The sequence below is a fragment of the Chaetodon trifascialis genome, chromosome 19 (genome assembly GCF_039877785.1).
Source record: "Chaetodon trifascialis isolate fChaTrf1 chromosome 19, fChaTrf1.hap1, whole genome shotgun sequence".
Classification (NCBI taxonomy): domain Eukaryota; kingdom Metazoa; phylum Chordata; class Actinopteri; order Chaetodontiformes; family Chaetodontidae; genus Chaetodon; species Chaetodon trifascialis.
Window position 1 is genome coordinate 17,683,758 of NC_092074.1, and position 25,188 is coordinate 17,708,945.

The following is a 25,188-nucleotide window of genomic DNA, read 5'->3' on the forward strand; positions in this document are numbered from 1 at the left end:
TTGATTCCACGTAAACTGATTCTGAATGGTGCATTCCTGCCTCGCATGATTCGGCGCCTCCACAGCGAGCCGGCTCCGTTCTGTGGCCTACTTGACAAAGATGTCCTGACTACAGACAGACACAATGGGGGTAGTGTGTGTGTGTGGTAGTGGACCGTCCCCCTCTGGGCCTGAACGACGGCCCAGTCGATGGGAGTTCAGGTCTGGAGGTGGCAGCAGCATCTGTTTGGTGGGTTAAAACCATTATATGATAAATGAGTCCTCTCACTGTGTCTTTATAGATGGGTGGACCAAACTCCATGTCTGATTTTTACATTGAGAACACATGCATGTGCCCAAATGAGGCAAACAGCACAACGTGTGGACAAGATTTTGGTGCAATGGCTGTGGTCTCCACAACTCTTTTCACCCCCCCCAGTACTCATTTTCAATTTCCTCCTTGCTGCTCTTTACTTGGCGCCATCCATCATGCTCCCCTCCTCCTCCTTTGCCTCCTCTGCATCGACCTCGTCCCTCCCTCCACCCCTGTGTTGGCATGCCTAGGGGATCGATCAGGTCCTCATCGCTCAGCCCAGCTGTCACTCGCACCCCTCGCCGCCTCCGATGTCACACCATCAGGCTGGCGCGTGTCATTGTCTCTGCAGGGGCCGTGGCTTCGTGCCCGAGGTGACTGACAGCTGCAGAGAGGGCGGAGCCAGACAGACTGAGCGACTCGACCTCGGGCTCACCTCTCATTAATGCTGCTGGGTGATTGGTAGGTTGGCATGCTGCCTGTCACTCAAATCACTCAGGAGCGGCCCGCAAACCGAACCGCTGGACTGAATCTGTGGGCCAGCCAGGTGATGCTAATTTGAATCTGAGCGTTGATTGATAGATTAATTGATTTCACATGACTATTCCGTTCTAAAAATAATGAAAGGTTCTGGAACAATTGGCAAAACATGATTAGCGCTGTGTACAGAATCCACTGAGCAGGTTGAATAACAATCTTCATCTTCTCGTTGATGCAACACAAACATGCAATTTGTGATGAAGAAAATCAAAATCCCACGCAAACTGTTTCAGCATGACTATCACTCTCTATCATAAAGCGAATGAACAATGTGAACAAGATCCCTTCAGGTACATAATGAATGCACGATGCTGCCAAATAATGCGCTACACATCCATCTAGCGCCGCTGTGGCGTGATGGCACTAACCAAGTTAAATCCTACTCAGAACTATAAATCAATCGCAATGCAGTGGGTTTCTACTGTGCAACAACTCAACACAAAGGTGTAATAATGTCAGTTTTATGGCTTTAAGTCTCTCTGAGGCCACTCATAAAAAATGAATGCACTAATGCGAAGGTTAGATGCTTCGGATGAAACCTTCTTTATTACCTCATGACAGCGGAAGGCCTGGTTCTGCTTCTTATACAACATTCAGAGATTCATGTTCTCCATCCAAAGCTGCAGAACGTGTAAGTTGGTGGATTGGGCTAGGCATGCATTAAGCTAGTCGATCAGTGAGCTAGTGAGTTGTTAGATAGTCAGTCAGTCTGTGACAACCTGCCGCCGGGAGTCTGGCTCTGCGCCACGCCTCCGTCAGCAGTTTGGTCGTGGAGGGAGGCAGAGGAGGAGGGAGGTGAAGAAGGAGTGAAACGAGGGACAGGAGGAGGTGATGGACGGATGGAGAAGGGAGAGACTGTGGCAGGAATGATGGGCAGCTCACTAACAGCCTCTTTGCGTCTATTAGGGCACTAATATAAGGATAAGAGACACAACAGGGTGAGGCGGTGGTGGAGTTGTCTCTCTCTCCTGGGCCTCGATCTGACCAATGCAGGCACACACATGCACACACACAAGCAGAAAGAGACAAAACTGAACAGAGGACAAACCAACCCGTGTCTCTGTTGATAGCTCATAAAGCTTAACCTCAGCAAGCCAGTTGCCTGCTTTTGGCTTGCTGTGCCGGATACTTAGCCGAAGCTTAGAGGGACTTGAGAAGGCACTGTGGCGCTGCCCCAGTAAACAACTGTGGAGGCCTCGGTCCCAGATCAACAACAGAACTCAATAACAAGCAACAAGCGTGCAGTGTGTCGGGGACCCATCTGGACACTGGTCGACTGAAAGCTGCACTTGTTTTTTTATGCACTGAATTCCACCTTTGTTTTTGAGCCAATTTTGAATAATTACAAAAGCAAGGGATTTAATCAGGGACCAGCTGTCTGAAGCAACGTGTGTTTTTATGTTAGTGTGCGCTGATGAGGGCCCTGCATCAAAGTGAATCTGAATATCACAGAGGAGCTGCAATAGCAACATCTGAAGCCCGGGTTCTCTGTTAATATGGCACACACCAGGACACACTACTGCAGTCCCTGCACATGCATGCACACTCACAGACGCGCACACCCAAGCACAGGCCGAGTGTTTATGTGCAAAGAGAAAACACTGTCAGCATGCGGAGATAAGAGCAGAACCATCTGTCTCTCTATTACACATAGCTTGAATGTGTGAATGATGCTGTGTGGTTAATGGGCTCGTACAATGTGCTACTGTCTGCCAAAATAACACAATGAAATCTGGTGAGGTGTGTGACAATCCATCCATCTGTCTGTCACACAGAGCGCCTCTGACTTCAGCATTTGATGAAACTCTGCAGCACCATTTGTTTAAGTGTACGTGGCGCAAGACGCTGATTTAATCAGATGCTGATTAAAATTTCACAAAAACGAAAGAAACAATCTCAGTGCCACGTTCCGGCATCTGTAAAATTATTCTGATTGGACTACCAGGGAGCTACAGGCTGTATTTAATTGGTAGAATTTGCAGAAACTTAAGGGAATGATGCATTGCACCATAGTTTTTTGAACTTCAAAAAAGTAAAGCACACTGACCAGGCCTGCAAACGGGGGCATTACATTTGTTTGCTCAACTATGTGCAAAATGTCAGACACAGAAAGGAGAAAACTCTGGGAAATGATGCATTTTTCAAAAGCACTCCAAATGTGACGTAACATACAATGGCCCTGACCTGCAAATACAGATCAAAATGCAGAACTTGCTAATGTGCCGCTGAGAAAAGCTAGGATAAGGATATGTTGAGCTGTGGATTACAGTAGAAGAGGAAGATGGTGATGAGTCAGCTGTTACTGTTGGTGAGGTTTGTTTCTGAAATATCCTGCTTACCTTTCATTAAGCACGTTTACTTTAACGCTAATATCCAGATTTTTTGTGTTATCTCAGTTTTGATCATATCAGGGATATAATGTTTACACAGGGAGGAGAAAATGTAATTTGTATTGTGTACATATGAATTTAACAGCACCCAGGTTCCTGATAGTCTGAATGCAGGTCCTGTATGTCTTTTCACTCCTCGACATCAAGACCACACTGTTACTTGTGTGCCGACTGAGTCACCCAAGAGGTTGATGATGAACCCACTTTGGTTTCTGGCTTCCTGGAATCTGTTGCATTTACCACTCGGCTGGATTTGACTTCTGTGTTTAATCACCGATAATGGAAACAAAGAGCATTAATCAGTTTATCCTCCGCATTACCGGTGTTGTGTCAGGCTGTCATCATTATATTGTTCATCATATTTTTTTGTTTTACTGACTCACTACTGCTATATGACTAACGCTGACGATGCAGTGATCAGAAACCTGGATCAGGTGTTCACATGTCGTTTCACAGCCGTCCAGCTAGCACAAGAGCTTATCCAGGCTTCTGAACTAGGATATGATGACATTAACAGGACTCAAGCGTGCATGTAAACACGGTTATTTTGAGAAATAAATATTTGGTGTTGCTACAGTCAAGCACATCAGCTCAATAAGCATCCAGCTTGATGTTACCTGAGCGATTCGGCCATGCGCCGCAGGTCTTCATTCTGCTGCTTGAGCCGCTCTAGCTTGGCCAGGATCTTGGAGAGCTCCCGGCTGGACCGCTCTGGGTGCTCGCTGTCTCTCACCAAGTGACCTCCGATGTAGAAGAGGAGCGTGCCCCAGGCCAGCAGCACCAGGGTAATCCAACGCCATGAACCCGCCCAGGGCCGCATGGTTCAACTTCGCCCACCCAAAAATGCCTCTTGGTGTGCCTGTACACCCACTGACCTGCCGGCCTGCCTGCCGGATGTGCACACACACACACACTCTGTGCCCCGTCACCACAAGTGCCACAGGGCCAATCTTGGCATCCGCATCTTTGCAGGGATGGTGTTCAGTAAATGACAGATGAAAGGGAGATGCGTGTGTTTGCAGTTCAGGAGTTTGTAGGAAAAGTGGGTGTTTCTCCAGCGATCAACCAGCCTCTCCTGTGTGTGCTAAAGCATGGCTAGCACGCTCACAAATCTGCGTTCTGGCGGCCCGGTTGGTGTCCTCTCCCCTCCACCCAGCTCCGTGTTGACCAGCTCGCCCCACACCGTCTTGTTCCCTTCCTGTCCCGTGGGACTCGCTTATTCTGGTTGTGTCCTGAAGAAACCAAAAAAAAAAAAAAAGACAAAGAAGTTAGTCGAGCTTCTTGCAAAACATTTTGACTTGCAAAACACTTAATGAGCTGGTCGTTCAAACAGATGCAAATCAAGATCATTGCAGAGCTCGGCCAGTGGGCTAGCTCGACAGACAAATACATAAGACCTGCCTCCTATAGCGCCATATAGAACCAGAGAGCACAGAACAGGGCAAACAGGCCGACAGACACAGCCAAGATGCTGCACGCTGGTCCCAACATAACCCTGTCTCAGCAGCCTACAGGATTGATCAGCATGACACTGCAATTTGCATTTACATAGTGATGTGCAGTCCCTGCGCTATGCTGCATTGCTGTCGAGGCAGGACAGGGATGTTCCACTTTCCACGTCCTGCCTGCTTGCACATTACACACACGGACACACGCACGCACACACGTCTCTCAAAAGCTCTCACGCACACAATCACATACAGAAGCCATCACACGACTGAGAATACATCTTTTGACTCCTCAGCACCCCATGCCGCATCCTCAACCACAGCCTACCACAACCCACTTCCAAAACCTTCTCCCTCGCTCTTAGTTGAAGCACAACTAAAAGCGACAGTTAATGGATTTGTTTGGAGGCAACTCAGTCCCACAAAGTTCTCCCCGAGCGCTTTCCTCCTTCCCAAGTGCCCGCTGCCATCCCCGTAGCCTCCATGACAGAATGCAACACTGTCAAGGTGATACAGTGAGCTCAATGGAGCAGAGGGAATGAAAAATCCCTGGATCATCACTTCCCTTCATCCCAACGCAGCGGGGGAGACGGAGATGGACGTGTGCCGGGTTTATGAAGCAACCTTCACTGTCAACTCCCCAACAAAGCCCTGCCATGCAACTGAGACTAGTTGTGTGATGGGATGAAGACTGGCAGGTGCGTGTGTGTGTGTGTGAGTGTGCAACATCTGAGTGTGTGTATGTGCGCTATCATCTCTGAGTGTGTACTACCACAGCGTGCTGGAAAAATGCCAGACATCTTAGACTTTATGTGAGTGGTGGTGGAGAGGTGGGCTTGATTGACATGTCGCAGTGTCTCTGGTGTTTCTGCCTGTGAGCGTTCAAGACAGAGGAAAGTGTTCCTGCTGGGGTTCGCCTGGCAGCACAGAAGTAGGTTAACAGTAGCTCATCATGTTTACCATGGCAGCATAGTTGATATGTAGGACATAAATGGAGCCATGCTGTAATACCACAGAGACTCTTCATGCTTCACTGGTGCAAACTGCCCAGAATGCAGCAGCTGAGATCACCGAAACAATGACGGGCAAACTATTCTCCTTCATTTCTTATTGAATGATGTGGGATTATTGAAATCTGTGCAGACGCCGCTTCCGTGCCGGTGCTCCTGTTGTGACTAACCTAGGTTGACACAAGGGTGGCTCCTCTTTATGCATGCAGCACAAGGATGTGCTGAGCTGTGTTTTATTATGGAAAATAAGAGCCGCGAGTGGGTAGCACTCCACCAGCTAATGCACGACTGGGACTTTACTAAAAGGCAGGCTGCAAAAACCCCTGTCACTGTGTTTGAGGAGCCATAATGAGGTTTGTGTTCAGTAGACTAAATCTGATAAATATAAAACTGCTGGATGAGGTAGGCAATTGCTGCTAAAGAGGATACGGGATTTTTTTGGAGATAACACTTTTTGCTAGTTGTTCTGTTTATACTTGAAAGTCAAGCTTCGCTAGTAATATATTACTGGTATATTAATTTACCTTTGGGGGAAATTAACATGAACTTCTTGCAGTTAATGGCCGACCTGGGACACTGACTGATCTGTGATTTCAGTCCATGTAACACAGAGGAAAAAGCTAAAAAACAACAAATTCAATAAAGTTTAATTAAAGGTGCACTCCACCAGTTTTCTAATTTCTTCTAGGGCTTTAAGAGATGAAGTTTCGGTTAATTTTGCTTTCAGTAGCTCATCAGCTATTAACCGGTGACTAAGCGGTTCGTTCTGAGCTCGGGAGCACACGGGACTGCATCTCCCAGGCAGCACTGGTGAAGTGACAGGTAGTTGTGATGTAACTCTGGGAGCTGTGCAGCAGTCAGTGGTGGGAGCTGGCCTGTCTACCCTGGCTATCTTGACTTTCAGCTCATCTTTCTTCTCCTCAAAAATGTTTTTCAATGTGTTTAATCACAGCAGCTCTCGATGTCATAACGTACATTTGGCTTGAGGTACTGGACTAGATCTTTGAATCCCTCCTTTTAACCCCAGGCTGAGGGAGCTCTTAACTCACCCTCAAAATATTCGACATAAAGCCTGGTTTACAAACTGGAAGCACTGATTTTAACTAACGACTGAAAGTCAGGATATCTCACCCTCTTCTGCTTTGATTTTGACTATTCCTTTAATAATGTGTCTTATGCAAGTCCACCAACTTTATGGTGCAATACCAAATTGCTGGAGCCCCCTTTCAATAGGCTTAAAATACAAAGCAAAGTCATAAACGTGAGCTTTTGATTGTTGCATTAGTCCACTGAACTTGTTAAACAGTCGAGCGCCATCGAAGGCAAAATCAAATTCATCATAATGTTTGAGTCTCGGCTGTAGAGCAGCGAAAGTTAATCTGATCGCATTACTGTGAACTCAGTGTGTGTGTCAGTAGAGGTGAGGTAAGAGAACCTGAGATCACCCCTTTGTAATTAAATACTGGAAGCCCCTCATAATTATAATTAAAGAGATGTACTCCACAAACCTGTTTGGATAATTCAGTTTTAAAATGAAAGCCATCAGAAAGCGAGTGAAGACGGTTTTTACAGTTTCTTTTCAACGAGCCTTTCAGATTAGCCTTGGCTGTGTTGAAGTGGCAAAGGAGAGGAGAAACACACTCATGGTCGTCCCTCTTTCAACAGTTTCGGATCGCTGTGTTTCATAACTAAAAGAATGAGGAGACGTCTATTGAGCCCTGTGTCAGCAGAATGTGCTCTGATTAAAGAGAAAATGATACTCTACTAGAATTTATTCCACTGATGAAGATCTGCCAGTGTAATATTCCACCAGAGATACAGCCAAGTACGAGCCGAGCCCTGACCATTTTTGCATTTTCTAAAACCTCTCACGTCTGCCCTCCAGTCGCCACGAACAGGGGGCTACATAAATAATGGAAATTATAATAATGTCAGTTAAATAAATAAAGTTCCCTACTGTGGCACAATCATTTCTAAGTTGGACTGTGTGACAGATATGCTGACAGTGGGATTTTAGAGAAGCTGGCCATATAGTGCCTCTTTTTTTATTCTGCTTTCTTCCACCATGACCCCTCCCCCTTCATCTTCCAAGGAAAGTGGAAACATGATTGCAAGGTCTTCGCTACTCTGGACAAAATGAAATATGTCACTGCTTCCTTTTGAATGTACAGTCCTCCTACTTTACAAGTGGAAGGAATAAGTGGGCTTACGGGGTTCATAAATTGGACCTCTTGTCTGCTCCACCTGGATGGTCGCTCCCCAAATTTTCCTCTCGAACTCGCATTTCAAACATCATCCCTTTCCCACAATGCCCTTCACCTTGCTGTCACGCCAACGCAGGGAGCAGCTCAGCCAGGAAAGGCTCGCGTGGCACATGTGGTACTGTGGGGCGGATTGCCACCCCTGTCACAAAACGCCCCTGCGCTGCAGCAGCATGCAGGAGCCTGAGGGGTCGGCAGAGATGACCTGTTTTCAGTCCTGCTGGTTAATCTTCAACGTGACTCAGGCTGCAGCAGAGGTCATCTATCAGCACACTCCGGTCTCCAGGCAATAAGCACCACGATGAAGTCCGCCACTGAATTATGCATGAAAGCCCGGCTGAGGACGGCTTCTATTACACCATCATGGCCACTCCAGCTCGGGGACATTGAGAAGGGAGCTATAGCATATAATGCATACTGTAGATATATATATGTGTATGTGTGTGTTGCTTCTCATCTGTGTCGGTGCAGGGGAGAGTAATACGGGAGACATGCCACAACATGTGGTACATGCTATGGCATGCTGGTGGCACAGATGTGATGCATATGTCTGGAAAAGAGACAGACAGCAGAAGAACATGTGCGTACAGTAGCAGCACTGAAAGAATGTGAAAAGCTGTCTACATATCAATAGCTGTGATACAGAAATATCTATTTGACAGAGGAAGCTGAATGTGACCTCGGACAGGAGCTGTATTTTTGCATTGATGCTGTCAAAAGTGTTGAAATAAAAGAAATTTTGCCTTTTCTATCCCAGCGTGTGACCAGTTTGATTTGAGATGTCTGAATATCACTTCATGAGCACAACGGAGGAGGGGGGAGCTTGCAGGTGTTTGGACTACAGAATTGCAGCAAGAGAAACATCAACTCCAACTCTGGCAGCAATTTTTAACCATTATTTATCCAGGGATGGATTGCTGAGCAAGCTGTTCTTGAGAAAGAGCCTTCTTTATAGCCATAAAGCTACACTCAGTTCCGCCTGATAGCCGCCTGGTGCGGCTACATTTTCCTACAAATGCCCACTGAGCAGCTTTTCTGGCTATTTGCTCAGCTGGTCTGCAGGCTCAATCCGGCGACCTTCCGGCCTCTAGCCCAGTTCCTGAGGGATGGATCACGCTAGTATCGGGAACACAGGGTTGACACATTTCAACTGGAAGTACCAGAACAAAAGACACAACTTAGCAGTGGATCTAACAAAGACAGAAAAAAAAAAGAATCCAGGGTTCATAATCTATTTATTCCAGAAAGCAGCAGCAACAGGGGAAAACAACACAAATGCTTCAGGAGAGATTGTAACCTGAAATGTTTGTTCCCTTGTTTGCTGCCATTTTCAACAAAAACATTACGATTAAATTTTAAGTGTGACTGTGATTTTTTTTCTTTTTCCATCAATATGAATATCAGCAGCCGTGTGACTCACTCGGAGCAGAGCGCTCCCGCTCCCAGCGCTCCTTTTCGCCTCTCGGTTGGCTCAGAGCCGAGATGCGGAGACAACTGTAGCTTTCTGGGACACACCCGCCGTTTTACGTGCATGTGTGTGCCGAGGAGCGGGTGTGCGGGAGTCGCCCTGCTCGGTCAGGTATGCCTCGCTGCACACACATAAACACGCGCACACACACGTACATGAGGGTGGTAAATATTTCATGAGCTGCTGTTTACTTCACAACATTTCTTAGCTGAATGTGGAGGAGTCCATTAACTTAGGCTAAATGGCAGAGAGAAAGCCTGGCACGGCGACAAGCGAGGGGAAAGAGAAGAAAACAGAAAGATGGAGACCTGGGAGAGTTAAAGGCATGACGCCCAAGTAACTGCACTGGGTTTTAATACATACACATGGAAAGGCCTGAAGTTAACACGAGGCCATGCCCTCAGAAGTGTTTGTGGGAATTTTGCAAAGGAGGTTCGGTTTTACAATTACAGGCAAAAAACACATGGTAGGTCCTTAAATGATCTTTAAATGTGACTGCGATTATGCAAAGGAATTGAGTCAAATTGAGCTTATCACGTTTTTAAAATCCTGGCTTTGACACATGCTAAAGCTGTGTATTTACACGTTGTTATCAATACAATAAATATGATTTACGATTGTACACAACAGCCAATATTAGTATGTTTTGAACAGCAAGTGTCAATGATTTTATTTTTACATAACTACAAATAAAGCATATAAAGTCAAATGATATCAGACCCATTGATTTAAGAGGTTTGATTTTGTAATGGCTCATGAGCACAATGGGCAACATCGTCTCCAGAACTACATCAAACTTTAACTGAGAAATGCCAACGGGCCAATAAAACATGCATCGCTGCTGTTTACAGCTCTGGGATTTGTTACTGTGTCTGCCAACATATCAACACACACACACTAATAATCAAGGCTGGATTTCAAACTAAAGAACTGCCCCCCTGCACCAGACCTCAAGGGTGAGGGGTACCACAGGTCCACTGTATGTCAGTTTTGTTTTTTTTTGGGGGGGGGGGGGGGGGAATTTGGAATTTCCAGCAAGTGTGTTTGCACGACTAAAATATTATATCAACTGAAGCGGGTTCTGCATCATTTGTCTACCTTGATGCCAGCTCTTGTCGAGGGACCCCATGTCAGAGTCCTTAGTTTACTTTATACTGAGCTGACATGATGCACATTCCTAAACTATATTTAATACAATTACCACAACTAGCACACATCAAGTATTATAGAAGCATAGGTGTAGTGGGGTGGCTGTGGCTCAGGAGGTAGAATGGTCGTCTTCCAATCAGGAGGTTGGTGGTTCGTTCCCCAGCCTCGGCAGTCCATGTGCCAAAGAATCCTTGGACAAGATACTGAACCCCAAAACTGCCCCCGATGCTGTGCCATCGGTGTGTGAATTCATATGTACGTCACTTTGGATAATTGTAATTGTAGTGGTTGCACTTGACTTAATGGGAACTGTACACACATTGCCCTAAAGATGGCAGGTGGGGGTTCAGTTAGGGCCCAACAGCAAATTTTGCTTTGGAGCATGCAGTTGATGTCGGCCTGCAACGCAACACCAACGTACTGTAATGGAGACATGGTATAATTTGGACCGGGTTACCACAGAGTATAAAAATCAAATATTTGTCAGCTCTTTTCGCAGAGGGTTGTGTATTCACAGAGCGATGCACTTTCATCATCACTTTCACCAACTGTCTGAGCACTTGAGCACTGAAGGCTGCCCACCTCATCGCAACTTTGGGATTAAGTCTCGCAGAAGTGGCTAAAGGTCTCAGAGAAGTTCTAGCCGTGCAACCGCTGAGCCCGCTGCAGCTTGGCATTCAGTATCAGAGCTAAGCACACAGCCTCTCCTTCAAGGTTATCTCTGTGGAGAATTCGCTGACAGCAGGGTACACACGCACACGCACACGCACGCACACGTGCACTGACACGGTGACACAAAGATAGGTACCCACACATACACACACCTCAGTGTCCCAGCGAGGGGGAGGGCAGGGGATGTTTGCGCTGACGGTTTATGCAAACAAGTTTTTAATTGGGACGGTGGGATGTATGATTAGCAGTAAAAAGCACCAATCATTCCTCTGTTTTATTACTTTTTATGTCCAAATAAAAACAGGGACCTGGGCGGGGGCCCCACCTGCCAGCCCAATCTGTCTCCTGACGAGTGAAGGTGGATCACGGGGCTCAGACGTGGTCAAGGGCAGCATTGTAAATTCACCGTGTCAGTGAGGGTGATGAACTGGCTCTGCAATGGTGTGTGTGTGTGTGTGTGTGTGTGTGTGTGTGTGTGTGTGTGTGTGTGTTCGAGAGAGAAGGGAAAAGAGCAAGAGTCAATGCCACTCAAGCAGCTGCATGTATCACGCCTAGAGCAGAGAGGACATTAAGTGTCAGAGTGTGTGTGTGAGAGGTTGACTTAGTGTTTATTTGGGGATGGGTTGGGGAGGGTTGCCGAGAAATTGTGGGACTAAGCATCATTTCAAATTGATCATTTACTCTATGCTCGGCAGTGTTGAGAAATACAATCCTCTGTGAAAGCCTGCAAAGAACCTTGACCGTTATTATTTGCGAGGAACAGAAAAGAGGAAGCTCATGGTTATCCATCTACCTTGAACTACACTGCTGCTTGGATCCACGCGCACAGACACGCACACTTCCTGTCTGCTCCAGTTTCTGTTCCTCGTAATGAGTCCCAATGACGGCTGACCTTTCGCAGCCTGGGGTGCCAGGGACGAGCTACAGAGGTGGAGCCAGTGAGGGGAGGGTTGAGGGGCCTGCGGTGACCCCATACAGAGGGTGCCAACCTTCATTCAGTCACTGTAAAGAGGCCTAATGATGGACTGAGCACAAGAGAAAAGAGAGTGAAAAGAAGGGATAATAGAAGGAAATCAGTGGCCAGAGAGGGAGGGAGATGAGGAGAAATAAAGAGGACGGGGAGAGAGAACAGCTACTGTTACACTGTGCTAAATTGTATGATTTTTATCATCTGAATATGCAGTGGCGCATAATGTGATACGCCTGCATCCACTAAATATGGATTTCGCTCAGATTACAATCAGACCTTTGAAACTAGTCTTAGAAGTGGTCAGGCTCACACTGTTATTATCATTCTGTGAGATTTCACTGCAATCCACAGTGAGAGCCACATAAAGACATGGAAAAAGGTGTTCTAAACAGAAGAGGATTTCAGTTCATACACCCGTAGGAGATGTAATAGTCATTTCCAGGTTAAGTGAGTGGGTTTCGGCTGTGTGAGTCAGTAAAACACTGTGATCAGGTAACAAAAAAAATCCTGACATGTAACCACAGTCTGAGTGACGGGACTGGCAGGAAAGTAAAGGGAGAAAACCAGAAATGACACCGCAGTGAGAGCAGACAGAGAAGGAATGCGTCTGAGGCTGAAGCCAGTGGTTACGGGACACAAGCAACGGAGGTAGACAGTGAGAAAAACTGTCCTGATCTCCGACCGCAATCTCCCAATAAAAGCCAAGATTGACGAGAACTGGGGGCTCGGCGGTCTCTTGTGCAATAAGTTACGTTTCCAACACAATAAGCAGCGCACCCCACCCCTAAACACTCCCTATCTCACTCATCTTCTGCGGCAGAATTTACGGTCAGCGGTTAACTCCCATTACACCCTGACTGAGGGCAAAAGTAACCCCCCCACCCCGCCACAAGTGCCCCCTCCGAGGCCGAGGCTTGAATGATAAGGCAACGACTCGGGGGGATGAAAAGATGGAGAGGACGGCCCTGGCAGAAGAGACCAGGGCTGCGCTAGCGGAGGAGGAAGACGAAGAACAAGGCAGAGGGAAAAGTACACAGCAGGGGAATGCCCAGACAGCAAGAACATCACGAAAAAATAAAACAGTCACAGACAAAGACAGAGGGGAAAAATAAAAAAAAGCATTGTGGTACCAAGTAGGAGCCAGGGAGGTGAAGAAAGATGGCGGCTGCAGACACAGACAGAGGGGGAGATGAAGAGTGTTCCCCGAGGGAGCCGAGTCCTGACTAATACAGAGAAGGAGTTCTATAAACAGCAGTAACACACGTCTCCCGCCGATTCATCGCTCTCTGCTACATTACCTCCATTCTCTTGTCTTCAACCCTTAGCTCCTTTGCTCTGTGACCTTAAAATCCCCACACTGCGAAAACACGTCAGCGGTAACAAGTGACATATTTATTCATCCTCTGCTCAGCCTTAAAATCTTGTTTTTTTTCTGAGACAAGAGAGGAAAAAAATATCTGGCAACTGCGGGAGCCAGTTGATTACACGGTAACTCCCAAGACGTTTGTTCAAACATGCGCTTTCCTCCTAAAATAAAGCACCGTTCCACATACTTTTGAAATGTCACCCATTTTAAAGAAAGCCCTTGCACAAGAGGCATGAAAGCTGTTTAAAGTGCCTCTGTCCTTCAGTTAACGCTTTTTAAGGCAGTTCTGCAGATATTAAAAATGGCCTGGTGTTTCAGTGACAGTCAGGTCTCACCTCCAAGCAAGAGGGCTGGTCATTTCCGTGCCGACCCTCCATGTTCGCTCTTCCCTTTGAGTTTATTCCAGGTGCTCCAGTTTCCTCCCGCACTCCAAAGACGTGCACGCGAGATGAAATGAAAGCTGGAAATTTCCCACAGCTGACATGCATTGGTCCGTCTGCACTGGCCCTGTGATGGACTGCCGACTGGCATGAATAAATGTTAAAGCGGACTACGAAATTAATAATTGAGAAGTTGAGATGGGTGTTTTTTGTGCCGTGCTCAGCTGACTGCTGTCCTCCTCTCAACTCGCTGCTCCACTCCCTATTGCTTTATTCTGATTGCCAGTTTCCTCTTAACTCCATTTCCTCTTCCTCATCTTTACAGATTTTTGTTAGAGCTTGACATTAAAACCCAAACCCAGTGGGACCTGCCTGGAACAGACTCGGGTAAGCTTGAACTGGATTTTCCATTTAATTGCTTCGCTTTGGGTCAGGATTGTTTGAAAATGTTAAAATACTCCTAGCCTCACTTAATGATGAGAAATTACTTAGCCATGTTGGGATTCAAGGGGATTGGATACAGCCGAGTTTGGAACAGCTCGGGCACAATTTCCAAGGTAAGATCCAATTTTTGCACCTCATAACCTACCCTCACCGCCCCTTCCTGCCCTTTCTCTTCCATCTTTCTTTACAGAGCCTTGCCCCTCCCTCCTGCCACCACCACAGCAGCTTGCATGCGTCACAACACAAGCCATATTGACAGAACTCCTCGTCCCCGTCAGGTTGTGTTTTCTGCTTCGGGTCCGTACTTGTTTGCCTGACTTCCCCTCCATCTCTTCCACTGCGGCTCTACGTCTGGCACTGTGTGTGTCCGCTCAGCCCATCAGCTTCCGCTTGGATGCTCCTTTCAGTCGATGTGGCCTGTTGTAAGTCTTTTGTGGTTAACGTATAGATCGTGCAACAGCTCCATGTGCAGACCCTCGTGTGGAAGGAGGCTTTTTTTTTTGTCTGAGGTGCAGCAGCAACGGTTGGCATGATTACATTTGACCGGTTCAACAAGAGTTTATTGTAGTGTTGTAGGAAAACAATCCCGTCATCCCGGCTGAAGGGTTTCTGCTTTGCTGGAGACACTAATCACATTCACTACATTCAGCGTTGACTTGTTTGACTCGGATACACCATTGGTTGTTAGTGTAATGAAACTGACAATTACAGGCTACAGTGCAAACACTCCCTCTGTGGCTCTTCATAACCAAAGGCTTTTTTAGTGTAGTCATTCGGGCTTGGCCCTAAATGGTTCAACTCTGCATTCCTCCGGCGCTCAATAAAAAAAGACACAAGACTCATTGAATATAAGAAAAAAGAAAAAACCTGCCTCATCTTGAGGGGATGAAGACTCCTAAATGCGATTAAAGCGAAATACTGGCACACTGTCTTCCCTGACCCCTATTAACAGAGCCTGAGAAAACAGCCACCACGTCTCTCCTCTCCACACGCCCTGCCACTAAGCAGGACCTGTTGCTCAAATCACATTAACTAAACAGCAGATGAAAAAACTCAATACACTACGTGCCAGGCTGTGCAAACAATGAGCCGATGCAATCACACCTGCAAACACACCTTTTACTACTGCATCTCTCACAGAGGAAGATGGAGGAATAAAATCACGTGTTACCACAAAACAAAATATTTCAGTCTAGTCCGCCCTTCTGTCCGGTGCGGGCACCGCTGAGGCCTTATTAATGCTTGGTAAAGCCAGATCAGGAGTTTACACAACGTGACTTTGTAAAAGCTGAAGTGAAGGAAGAGACTAACACTTCAACTGCTGCCGGAACATCGTGATCCAACTGGGAGCAGCTGCATCCTTGTTTCAATAACACACCAACAACGCGCTGCCCCCCTCCCATTTGTGAAGATCAGTCGAGAAACAACCCACGGGGAAGACTCTGTTGCTCTCCTTCACTGTCCTCTAGGACAGTGGTTTTCAAAGTGGGGACCGCTGCCACCTGGGGGACTGCCAGGGGGCGCTAGGGGGGCCTCAGAAAATTGGAGGGAAGTTAAGAAAAAAACAAAACAGCAAAACATGTTAGATAATAATATACTTATGCTAAACAATGTTTGTTTATGTTTTGTTTTGTTGTTTGTTGAAAAGTTCATTATTCAGTGGGAATATAATACAGTGTTGAAAACATGTTCGTTAATATTCTTATGCTAAACAAACATAACAATTATTGAATAGTGAATTAAGGTAAGAAAATCATTCTAAAAGTTGATGTTTCTTTACATATTTTGCAGCACTGTCGGTGGGTTTGCAAAGGGGGTCCCCGGCCAGAAGCTAATGCTGTCTGGGGGCCATGGCATGGAAAAGTTTGACAACCCCTGCTCTAGGACACTATGTGTCAGCCACTGCACAGAGCAGACGTGGTAGCAATGTTACATATATGTAATGTTGGATGTGCCTCTTGTCAGTTGTCTTAAACATTGGTCCTGACACTAGGCTAGACAGCACAGGGAAGTCCATCAATCTTCCTCTGGGGAACCGGTTTGTTGCTTATTCAGTTGCGTTGTGCAATGACTGGGCTTTCACCCCCTCACTTGCTTGCAGCTCCTATTCTCCGAGTGTGTAACCAGCCACTGCACACAGCTGTCATGTGTCTGGTGAAAGCGGTGTGACTGACACTCATTGTTCAAGATTGAATATGCATTTCTCCCTCCAGGACTGACGCATGCCAAATGAAGGACATTCCCCTGATTGATGGCATCTATTTCTAATAGAGCTCTCTCTTTTCGCTCTTGTACAGACTTTCTCTCTATTTGTCTCAGTCTGCCATGCCGACCTTTGACAGGCCCAGAACTAGAATCCACCAGTGGGTAAACAGAGGGAGCTGAACTTGAATGGCGAGTCCAGAGTTCTTGGGAATCTCTCACAGTTCATCCAACTTTCCATTAAGGGTTGAAAAATATTCACCCTTTCGGTGCAGAAATTATGCATGGGAAGAGGGAAGGTGGGAAGAGGAGGGGCTATCCTGAGCACTGAGATTAGATCACAAACATGATCAATAATGCACTGCCTATTGTGTTTCGGCACTGCAGTCAGCTCACTTCAGTTCCATTCAAGTGAATCCACATTGCCGGGCCGACTAGGCTTGTGCTAAGTCAACAGTCCAGATGAAAGATGGGCCTTCTGGAAGGCAACCACAGTAGAAACAGCAAGGAAGAGAAGAAGGGATGATGGCCTGAGCAGATGAGAGGCTACGTGGGCGGACTTGGAAGGGGAATGAGGCACAGAGGGAGTGCCTGGTTGCCACTGCCGCAGATGTTGTTTGTGAGTCTTCACACAACGTTGCACTCCATACGCAATCCGCCAAAACGAACCGAGACTATGGCCCTGGGCTGAGGCAGTAGATAGTAAAATAATGATAAAAACACCACCATCTTCTCCAGTGCGCTCACGGTGCAATACATATTTCATCTGATGCATTTAATTTGATGTAAACTACTGAAGTAAGTTTTTCTCACCAATCCTTGCACTCTTTTCCAGCTGTTTTGCCATGGCTCACAACAAGCTGCTGGAACCTATCGATACTCGCCATGCCGAGCAACCAAATGCTTCCTCAACAGTTAATCCACCCCGTCGGCAGCATTGACGGCTACACCTTCATTTGCAAACCAAAACACGGGCAGGAAAAAAATGCAGTCAACTGCCGTCCGAGATTCCATCCGTCATACTCATTACTGCCTATCCATGCAACATCCTTATCCACACATTTATTACTACATGACATGCACAGCAGTTGTTCCCATTGCTTTTCCTGGTGACCACACAGTGGGCATTCTGAGTTATTGCTGCCATATTGCCTTGCAATGCAGACGGCTCTGTGTCTACCTCTGAATTATTGATCTGCTCATGTGTAACGTAAACACAGTAAACAGACATATAATACCTCTCTGTCACAGCACACACACGATGTGAGTGTGTGTATAGATCATCCAATGATAAACATCTGGAAGCTACTAAACATGCAAGATCATAAGAGCAATTCAACTGTGACATGCACTTGCAAATTTCTTTAATGTACTAAAAAACCACAGGCAGGGTTTGTTTGTTTTTTCTTTTTTAAAATCTTTTATCTTGAGATAAAAGGGAGTCGTATTAGTCTGTTTGAAGATCCTGAGCGAAGACATAGTCTATTGCAAAGTTCTCCAATTCAAACGGCCGCTTGGTTTAGAAATTCTAATCACATCTCTGTGATTACATGATCCTGGAGAACCACATAAACCTACCAGGCACATTTTGTACAAAGTGCGCATTGATCTTAGCGCTGCTCAGCTAGCATTGATCTCATGCCAGGTCTGTGAACGAGCAGTGTGCTAGCTGGATCCCGTGTGCTTGTGTGTGAGTCTGTAATGGTCTAGTTTGGTCTCCGTCTGTCCGGAGGTAGAAATTTCCTCCCCCCTGCGTCCCCTTCTTGCCTCCTCAGTCTGTCGGATCTGATCCTCCCAGTGTGTCCTCTGTGGTGTCTGCTTCTGTTCCCCTTCCTGTCGGTGAGCTGAGGGCCAGCAGAGGGGAACAGGCTTCCAGCGCCTTGGCCTGGTAGCCTGGCTCCCGACAGCCTAGTCATTACTGCTGGCTAACAAGCAGAGAGCGAGGGACGTCTGTGGCTGCTCTTCCCCTTAACTAACAAAGAGAAAGACCTCACGGGTAACTGTGGTAGCAGCGGCAGCACAGAGGCACAGGCTCCTGCTGGACTCATAATGGTGCTTTCTCATTATATGCTGTCTCCTGGGGGAAAAAAAGATGTACACGCTGGGCTACAGGTCCTTTCAACTAGGCATTGCGGGACTACAGGGGTAGAGAGGAAGGAACATTATGTGCACGGCCTGTCACATACCACTGCTTTGAATTATCTTTACGTAGTGATGCATGTGACTGTGTGTGTGTGCACACGCATGCAGGCATGTGTTCTGCGCCATCCTCACATGCATTCAGCTGGATGTTTACATGCTTCCTTAATGTCATCTTTTATTTTTGTTGGTGCCAGGGATGTCAGTGGAATTCCTCGGAGGGGGAGGAGGGGGCATGAAATGAGTTTGACTTGATTTGATTTGATTCCAGTGGCTCCATCAGAGCCGGGGGCGATGCGGGGGAAAGGCAGGACTCACAGAGCCCATGCGTACTCAAGCGTACATGGCTCGAACCAAAGCACAGGCGCACATGCTCCCAAAAATATATATTCCCAACACAGACACACACACACACACACACACATACACACAGACACACACACACAGGCACATTCTGCTTTCTTCAAGGCCCACAAATTTGTGGGATAGGCAGCGTTTCCCCAATAGCTGGCAGTCAATGTCAGTGATGGGGCACGGAGGCGTGGGATACGTTTATTAATGACTTGTAAAATACTCTTAAATCCTCGGCCCACCACTTGTTTGACAGTTGTTTTCATTAATTTTCAGTTGTGTGTCCATATTGAAGTGGGCTCTGTTTTGGCAGTATTTTTGTTGACATTTCATTTAGTCAGCTCAATATCTCATCTATGCTCAGACACCAAAGTCTCTCAGTCTGTTATAAGCTAATGAGACTAGTGATACCTTACTTTCTCATGCAAATTTACTGGACTATTACTCTCCCAACCGATCATCCTCAGTTTTGTGAACAAATATCTTGCACAGGTTATGGTTGAAGTGTTGTCACTGTACTGAATATATGGCTTAGTGACAGCTGTCCTCTTACAGCAGGTGGACAAAATACCATAAGAACTGTAAATTCTAATGCAACCCAATGCAACAGCCCTGCAATGTATCTACTTACAGCAATTTTTCTGTTGACACTGTCAGAGAGGTGTTGACTCAATGCAATAGTTATTTTTGAAGCTGTAGTTTGTGGTGCTGTTGTACTGGATTACATTACACTGTCAGTGTTTTCATTATTTTTCAATATAGCAGAAGCACCTTAGTATTGTTTTGCAATATGCTGTTGGGTGTAATTTTTCCATTGGACAAAATAACATAAGCACCACACAGTATAACAAATTTTGACCTCAAAACTGACTGCAGAGTTGGATCAACATCTCTCCGACACAAACTGAAAAATAATCAAACAATCAAAGTCTCACACAAAGGTACAGTGGTATTTATTGCACGGCGGTTGCACTGCAGTTTACAACCGTTAATGTAATTGTGTCCATCCCCTGCATCTCACATCACAAGTGCCTTGTATTATGGTCACTGTAGTTCGACAAGTTACTTGTACCGCGTCTTGGCGTTGAAGCTGCAAATGCTGCTGCTTAAAATCAAAACCAATTCCCTCCACTCGAGATGCATTAAATTTTGCCTGTTTGTTAAAATAAAGCTGGGATTTGGTTATTGGTGCTGGAAAAGAAGTGATGATTTCAAAACATTCGACTGCAGAGTAGGCAAGTTAAAACTCTTTTTAAACCACTTCAGCACTTCGGCCTACACCAACTATCTAAACACAGACAGTTGCTTCGAAGCATTTTTATTGGTGCTCAATAGAAATACACAACATTCGGTTTTTTCTCTGCCATGGAGCCACCAAATAATGTTGCCAAATACAGCTAAAAATCGTTGTACCACACTATTAAATCTAAAACCAACCTGGACCAGCTGTCAAACAGCTGTTAGCCTCATTCCTCCAGTGGCTCACACACCAGTGATACACAGTAGACACCAGTTACCTCCTCTGGGCATGCCCCCCATATGTACTCAGGTCACGCGGCTGATCTTTGACAGGTGCGCACGGAGGCCTGTGCAGAGCCGCCCCAAGACCAGAGCTCTGACCCCTGGTAATGGGTCTCTGGGGTCAGGGGAAGCCAAACACATTCGGCTCTGTGCAGTTGTAAACTGGCTTGCTGCTCCCCTGGGACTGACTCCCCACATTACAACCTCTCGTCACCTTCCTTCCCTCCTCCGCCCTCCACTGCAATGAAGCAAAGTGACTGTTGTCAAGGTTACTTGGGGATGGGGATGGGGGGGTGGGGGGGGGGGGTAGGAGGGACAGATGAGGTGGTTTGTTATCTGTCTACATGGCTGATGTGAGAAGAAATATGATTGTGTCTTGGTGGTATAAGTAGTGCTGGGCTGATGGAGGCACAGGAATTTTGGACTGAAGGGGGCATGCAGGAACGGTAAATATGTATGTTTCTGAGAAATTGCAAATATATCAGCGTATATATATATGTATATGTATGTGTGCGTGTATGTGTGTGTTAGTGTGTGCATGTCTAAGCAGAGCAGAGGTTGGTGAAGCTTAGCCGACTCTGTGGAATGTAAACTAGCCACTGCAGCACTCCTGCCCGGCCTCAGTCGGATGCTGCCCCACCGGGGATCCAGCATGCTGTTCGAAGCCCCCCACCATTCCCTCCTCACGCAGCCCTGCATCCAGCACACAGGGCTGCCATCCCTGTTTAAAAACTGCCTGCCTAGCACCCAGCTTCCAGTTGCCACTGTGATTTGCTCACCTTGTCTCCATTTTCGAGCATGTGGAGATGAAGTACAGTCTGAACATATGCACACGGTCACTTACCATGCATTATCATTTCACAGCTATCTGATGCCAACCGCAGCCATCTCCCCAGACGCCCGAGGGAAGGTTAAATGCTTTAATCTGATGAGAAATTACGGCTGCTCGATTATGGCAAAAATCATAATCGGGATTATTTTTGGTCAATAGTGATGAGTAGACGATTACTCACTGCCTTTGGAAACGTGCAGTTTTTGAACTTTTAACAGTGGATTTTCTTGAACTTTAAATATAATCCAACTGAAAAACTAATCTTAAAAATAAATGCCTTGTAATAATGATACATTAATAATATTCAATGTTTAATATTTAATGTATGCAGGGCGGACTATCGTGGAAATTGCAAAAATGTGAATGCAATTCATAAAAAAGAGGGATCCAGGTTTTTCACGCACACACGCACACACACACACACACACACACACACACACACACACACACACACACACACACACACACACACACACACACACACAGAAATGTGGTTTTCGCCCTTTTCGGCAACTCCAGCATCAGTACCACACCAGAATCCAAGCAACAGCTGGCTTGACCAGGTCTTTGCAAACGGCGGCTCACTTGACCGAGTTTAACTCAACATGCCACAGCCTGACTCAGAGTGGGCTTCAAGGGAGGGGGCGCAAGCACATTACTGTAAAAGAAAGGGGTGCGCTGGATTTATCACACATGGCAAAACAAGCGCATCGCTGCTGAGCGGAAAGTGGCACAATAATTGTTTTACCTGGAATCTTCGATCGTCTTGTTTTCATAATCGCTGAAAGCCAAAATCGTAAGTGAAAATGAAAATTGATTAATTGTCCAGCCCAGCAATGATTCGATTAGCTTGGCCACCGATTAACCTCTTCCTCAGAGTTTTCTGCACATAAAGCTGAAAAAGCATCATTTCATAACCCCACCACACTCCTCCCCGCTCTCCCTCACTGGATGCGACTCTACAAATGTCAGCGTTGGCTGCATGTGTCACTGACTTGATGTATTGTGTTGTGCTCTGTGTGTGTGTGTGTGCAATGGTGGCTCTGCTGCACCCATGGCTCACCAGCCATCTGCAGCCCACTGAGGGACACATGATGATGACGGCTGAGTCACCCATTAGCCCAAATTAGAGCCATCCTTCCACCATTCAAGACAAGGCCGCTGGCAATGCCACGCAGTCAAGGCCATTACGGAAAACACGCGCTAAACTGATTTTGCTCTGCAAATACCATTAGCTGGTGCCCCGAGATTATAAATATCCGAATTCCCAATCTGACGAAGGAAATGGGCTCGGATGGGGAACTGTGTTACGAAAATCCTGCATCAATGTCATGGACTTCTTCACTGGGTGCCAGAGGGCAGGGAGAGGAGGGTAATGGCTACGACAAGCCAGAGATGAAGGAACAAAGAAAAAAAGCAGTGGAGAAAGGGTTTACATGGACAGCTACCATTGCTGCTGGGGGAGTTTTGTGCGGAAGATAATAGTCCAAAGATAAAAAATATTACAGCTTTGTGATTATCAGAGACCCCCTACATTTACCGATCAAACAGCTCTATGCACAGCAGCTCTGCATTACTTTAAAAACTCAGTTATCACGGTGAGGAATCTAAGAAAAAATGATTTGGGAGTTTAGAGCTTCAAATAAGTGCTCTCTAAAATGGATGCAATAATGGCGGGCTGCACTGTTTAAACGGCCTTGGTTTGGTAAACAACTGTCCTGCATGTGGGCCAATTTGTCAAAACAACACGGCCATTTCAGGCCCGGGGAAATTGCCATTTTGTCCATACAACCTATTTCGATCCACTCATGTTTCCGTTTTGCCACAAACGCACCCCCCCCCCCCACCTCCCGCCTTTTTCACCATTTCCTTTACTTGAGGTTTCCTGTCGAATGCCAACAACTGTTGCCTAGCAACTAAATATTCACCCTGCAGAAATCCGCTAGATTATTATTTCTTTCCAAGTTTCACATTTCTGAGAGAAAAAAAAGAAAAAAGAAAAAGATATCTTTGTGATTTCAAGTTTACAAATCCCAGCGGTGCACACGCTGTTCAAATGATATGCACAACCCTCCGTCACAGCCAGAGGAAGGCGTAGCAGAGGCGCCACGGGTGTTTCAGGGCGGATGAATTAATACAGAGTTAACACTGAGCGAAAGCAACTAAATGTGTGCATGCCCACATGCATTCTGCCAGTATGAAACTATCACAAACAGTAGAGAAGAGTTTCCTAAATGAGATTTCAATACTACTTTAAAAACAGTACAACAAGAAATTAAATCAAGTACTTTTTAATTATTGGTTGGAGATGAACACCTTTCAGAGCTGCTTTAGAAATCCATACTTTCCGAGTTACAAAACTGCTCCTTTCTACAGTGTTTATGATGCTTCCATTTGTCAACTGACTCGTGGTGTTCCCGTCCAAATGTTCAGGCAGTGAATATATTTTTCCCTTGAAGACAGCATGTGCCTGTGGCTAGCCGGCAGTGTGGGCTGAACTCTGGACTCCCAGTAATATGTTTATTTATTCAAGACAACAAAAGGCCTTCTGTGATAAATACCATTGGGTGGAGGGACTCATAATGCACACAGTCAACATTGTGGTAGTGTAGTCAGAGCGTGTATCTGAGGAGGAAGAGCCTCATGCCAGACACAGCAATTTATTAGTGAGAATATGTCTTTGTGCTGATTGTTAAGTCAGAGGTGTTTTAACAAAAACAGTGATGCTTTGATGGCTCTTTTTTTTTTTCTCTCTCTCTGCAGAGCAGCATGTTTCCTTGCTGCCATATTGTGTATCTGTTAATAACAACTGGAGGGGCATTATTCATTTTAGTCATGGGCACAACAGTTAAGCGACGTCATACGATGTAGAGGCAAATTATCGTACACATAATGTACTGTCGGAGATAATGAAGCGTAATTATAGCTGTTGTGTATTTTAGCTTGACACATGCATCTATAATGAAAGATTTTCTTTCAGCTGATCACGCATCAAATCATCTATCTGAGGGAATTAATTACTAATTAATACAAACAAATTATTAATTTCAGGTTGTGATCTGCAAATTTGGGCGCACGAGCTGTCAATAGTATAAGCAAAACCTGCTGGGCTCTGTAAAACGACGGTGCTATGAATTAAAATTTACCGGTCTTGTGCCCTGATGAGGGCAAAGGGCCCAAATGTGCTAGTTTTAGCTATAACTGTGCAGTCGATGCTCAAATTTTGCTAGAGAAAGGTGGTAAATCACTGGAGAATCAATCTTTCTCTGCATGCCAGCTGGGATGTACTTGAATCCATCTTTCCAGTAAAACTGATTGGACAACTTCTGTAAAAGGATTTAATGGTGCATAGGAGAGTTCTGAGGCTTGCACTGGATACATTTGCACACCCACCATTGTGACTATGCACTCAGGGAAGTCAGGGAATAAGTGTACCAACACAGACAACAAGAGGGGCCTGTTCTTTTTTATAATTAATGATGTTCTGCTGAGACCTAAATGAGTCTGCTTATCTGATATAGGCTCTGTGCATGGCTGCTTATTAAGCTCATGCCCTATCAATCTCATGCAAAAATATGAAAATGACCTATGAAAGAGCAGGTTTGGGGCTAGAAAGCAGACAAGCATGAAAAGAAGGGTGTCACCAGTTTCTGTCAGGCCTCTCAGTGATGTTCTCATCATCAGATCCTGAACCTGGAAGCCATCAGCCCTTCAGAGACATGCCTCCTGCTCCTCAGGTCCTGGATATACATG

General features: G+C 46.0%; 1 protein-coding gene across 1 annotated transcript in view; it reads right to left on the bottom strand.

Annotated features, from left to right (window-relative positions):
- The window catches only part of fut8b (fucosyltransferase 8b (alpha (1,6) fucosyltransferase)), an 81,415-nt gene that overhangs the window by 32,174 nt on the left and 24,053 nt on the right, over positions 1–25,188 (bottom strand). The window contains exon 2 of the mRNA XM_070987142.1: positions 3,840–4,454. Coding sequence (XP_070843243.1) covers positions 3,840–4,042 — 203 coding nt within the window. The 5' untranslated portion in view covers positions 4,043–4,454. The remainder of the gene's footprint in view (positions 1–3,839; positions 4,455–25,188) is intronic.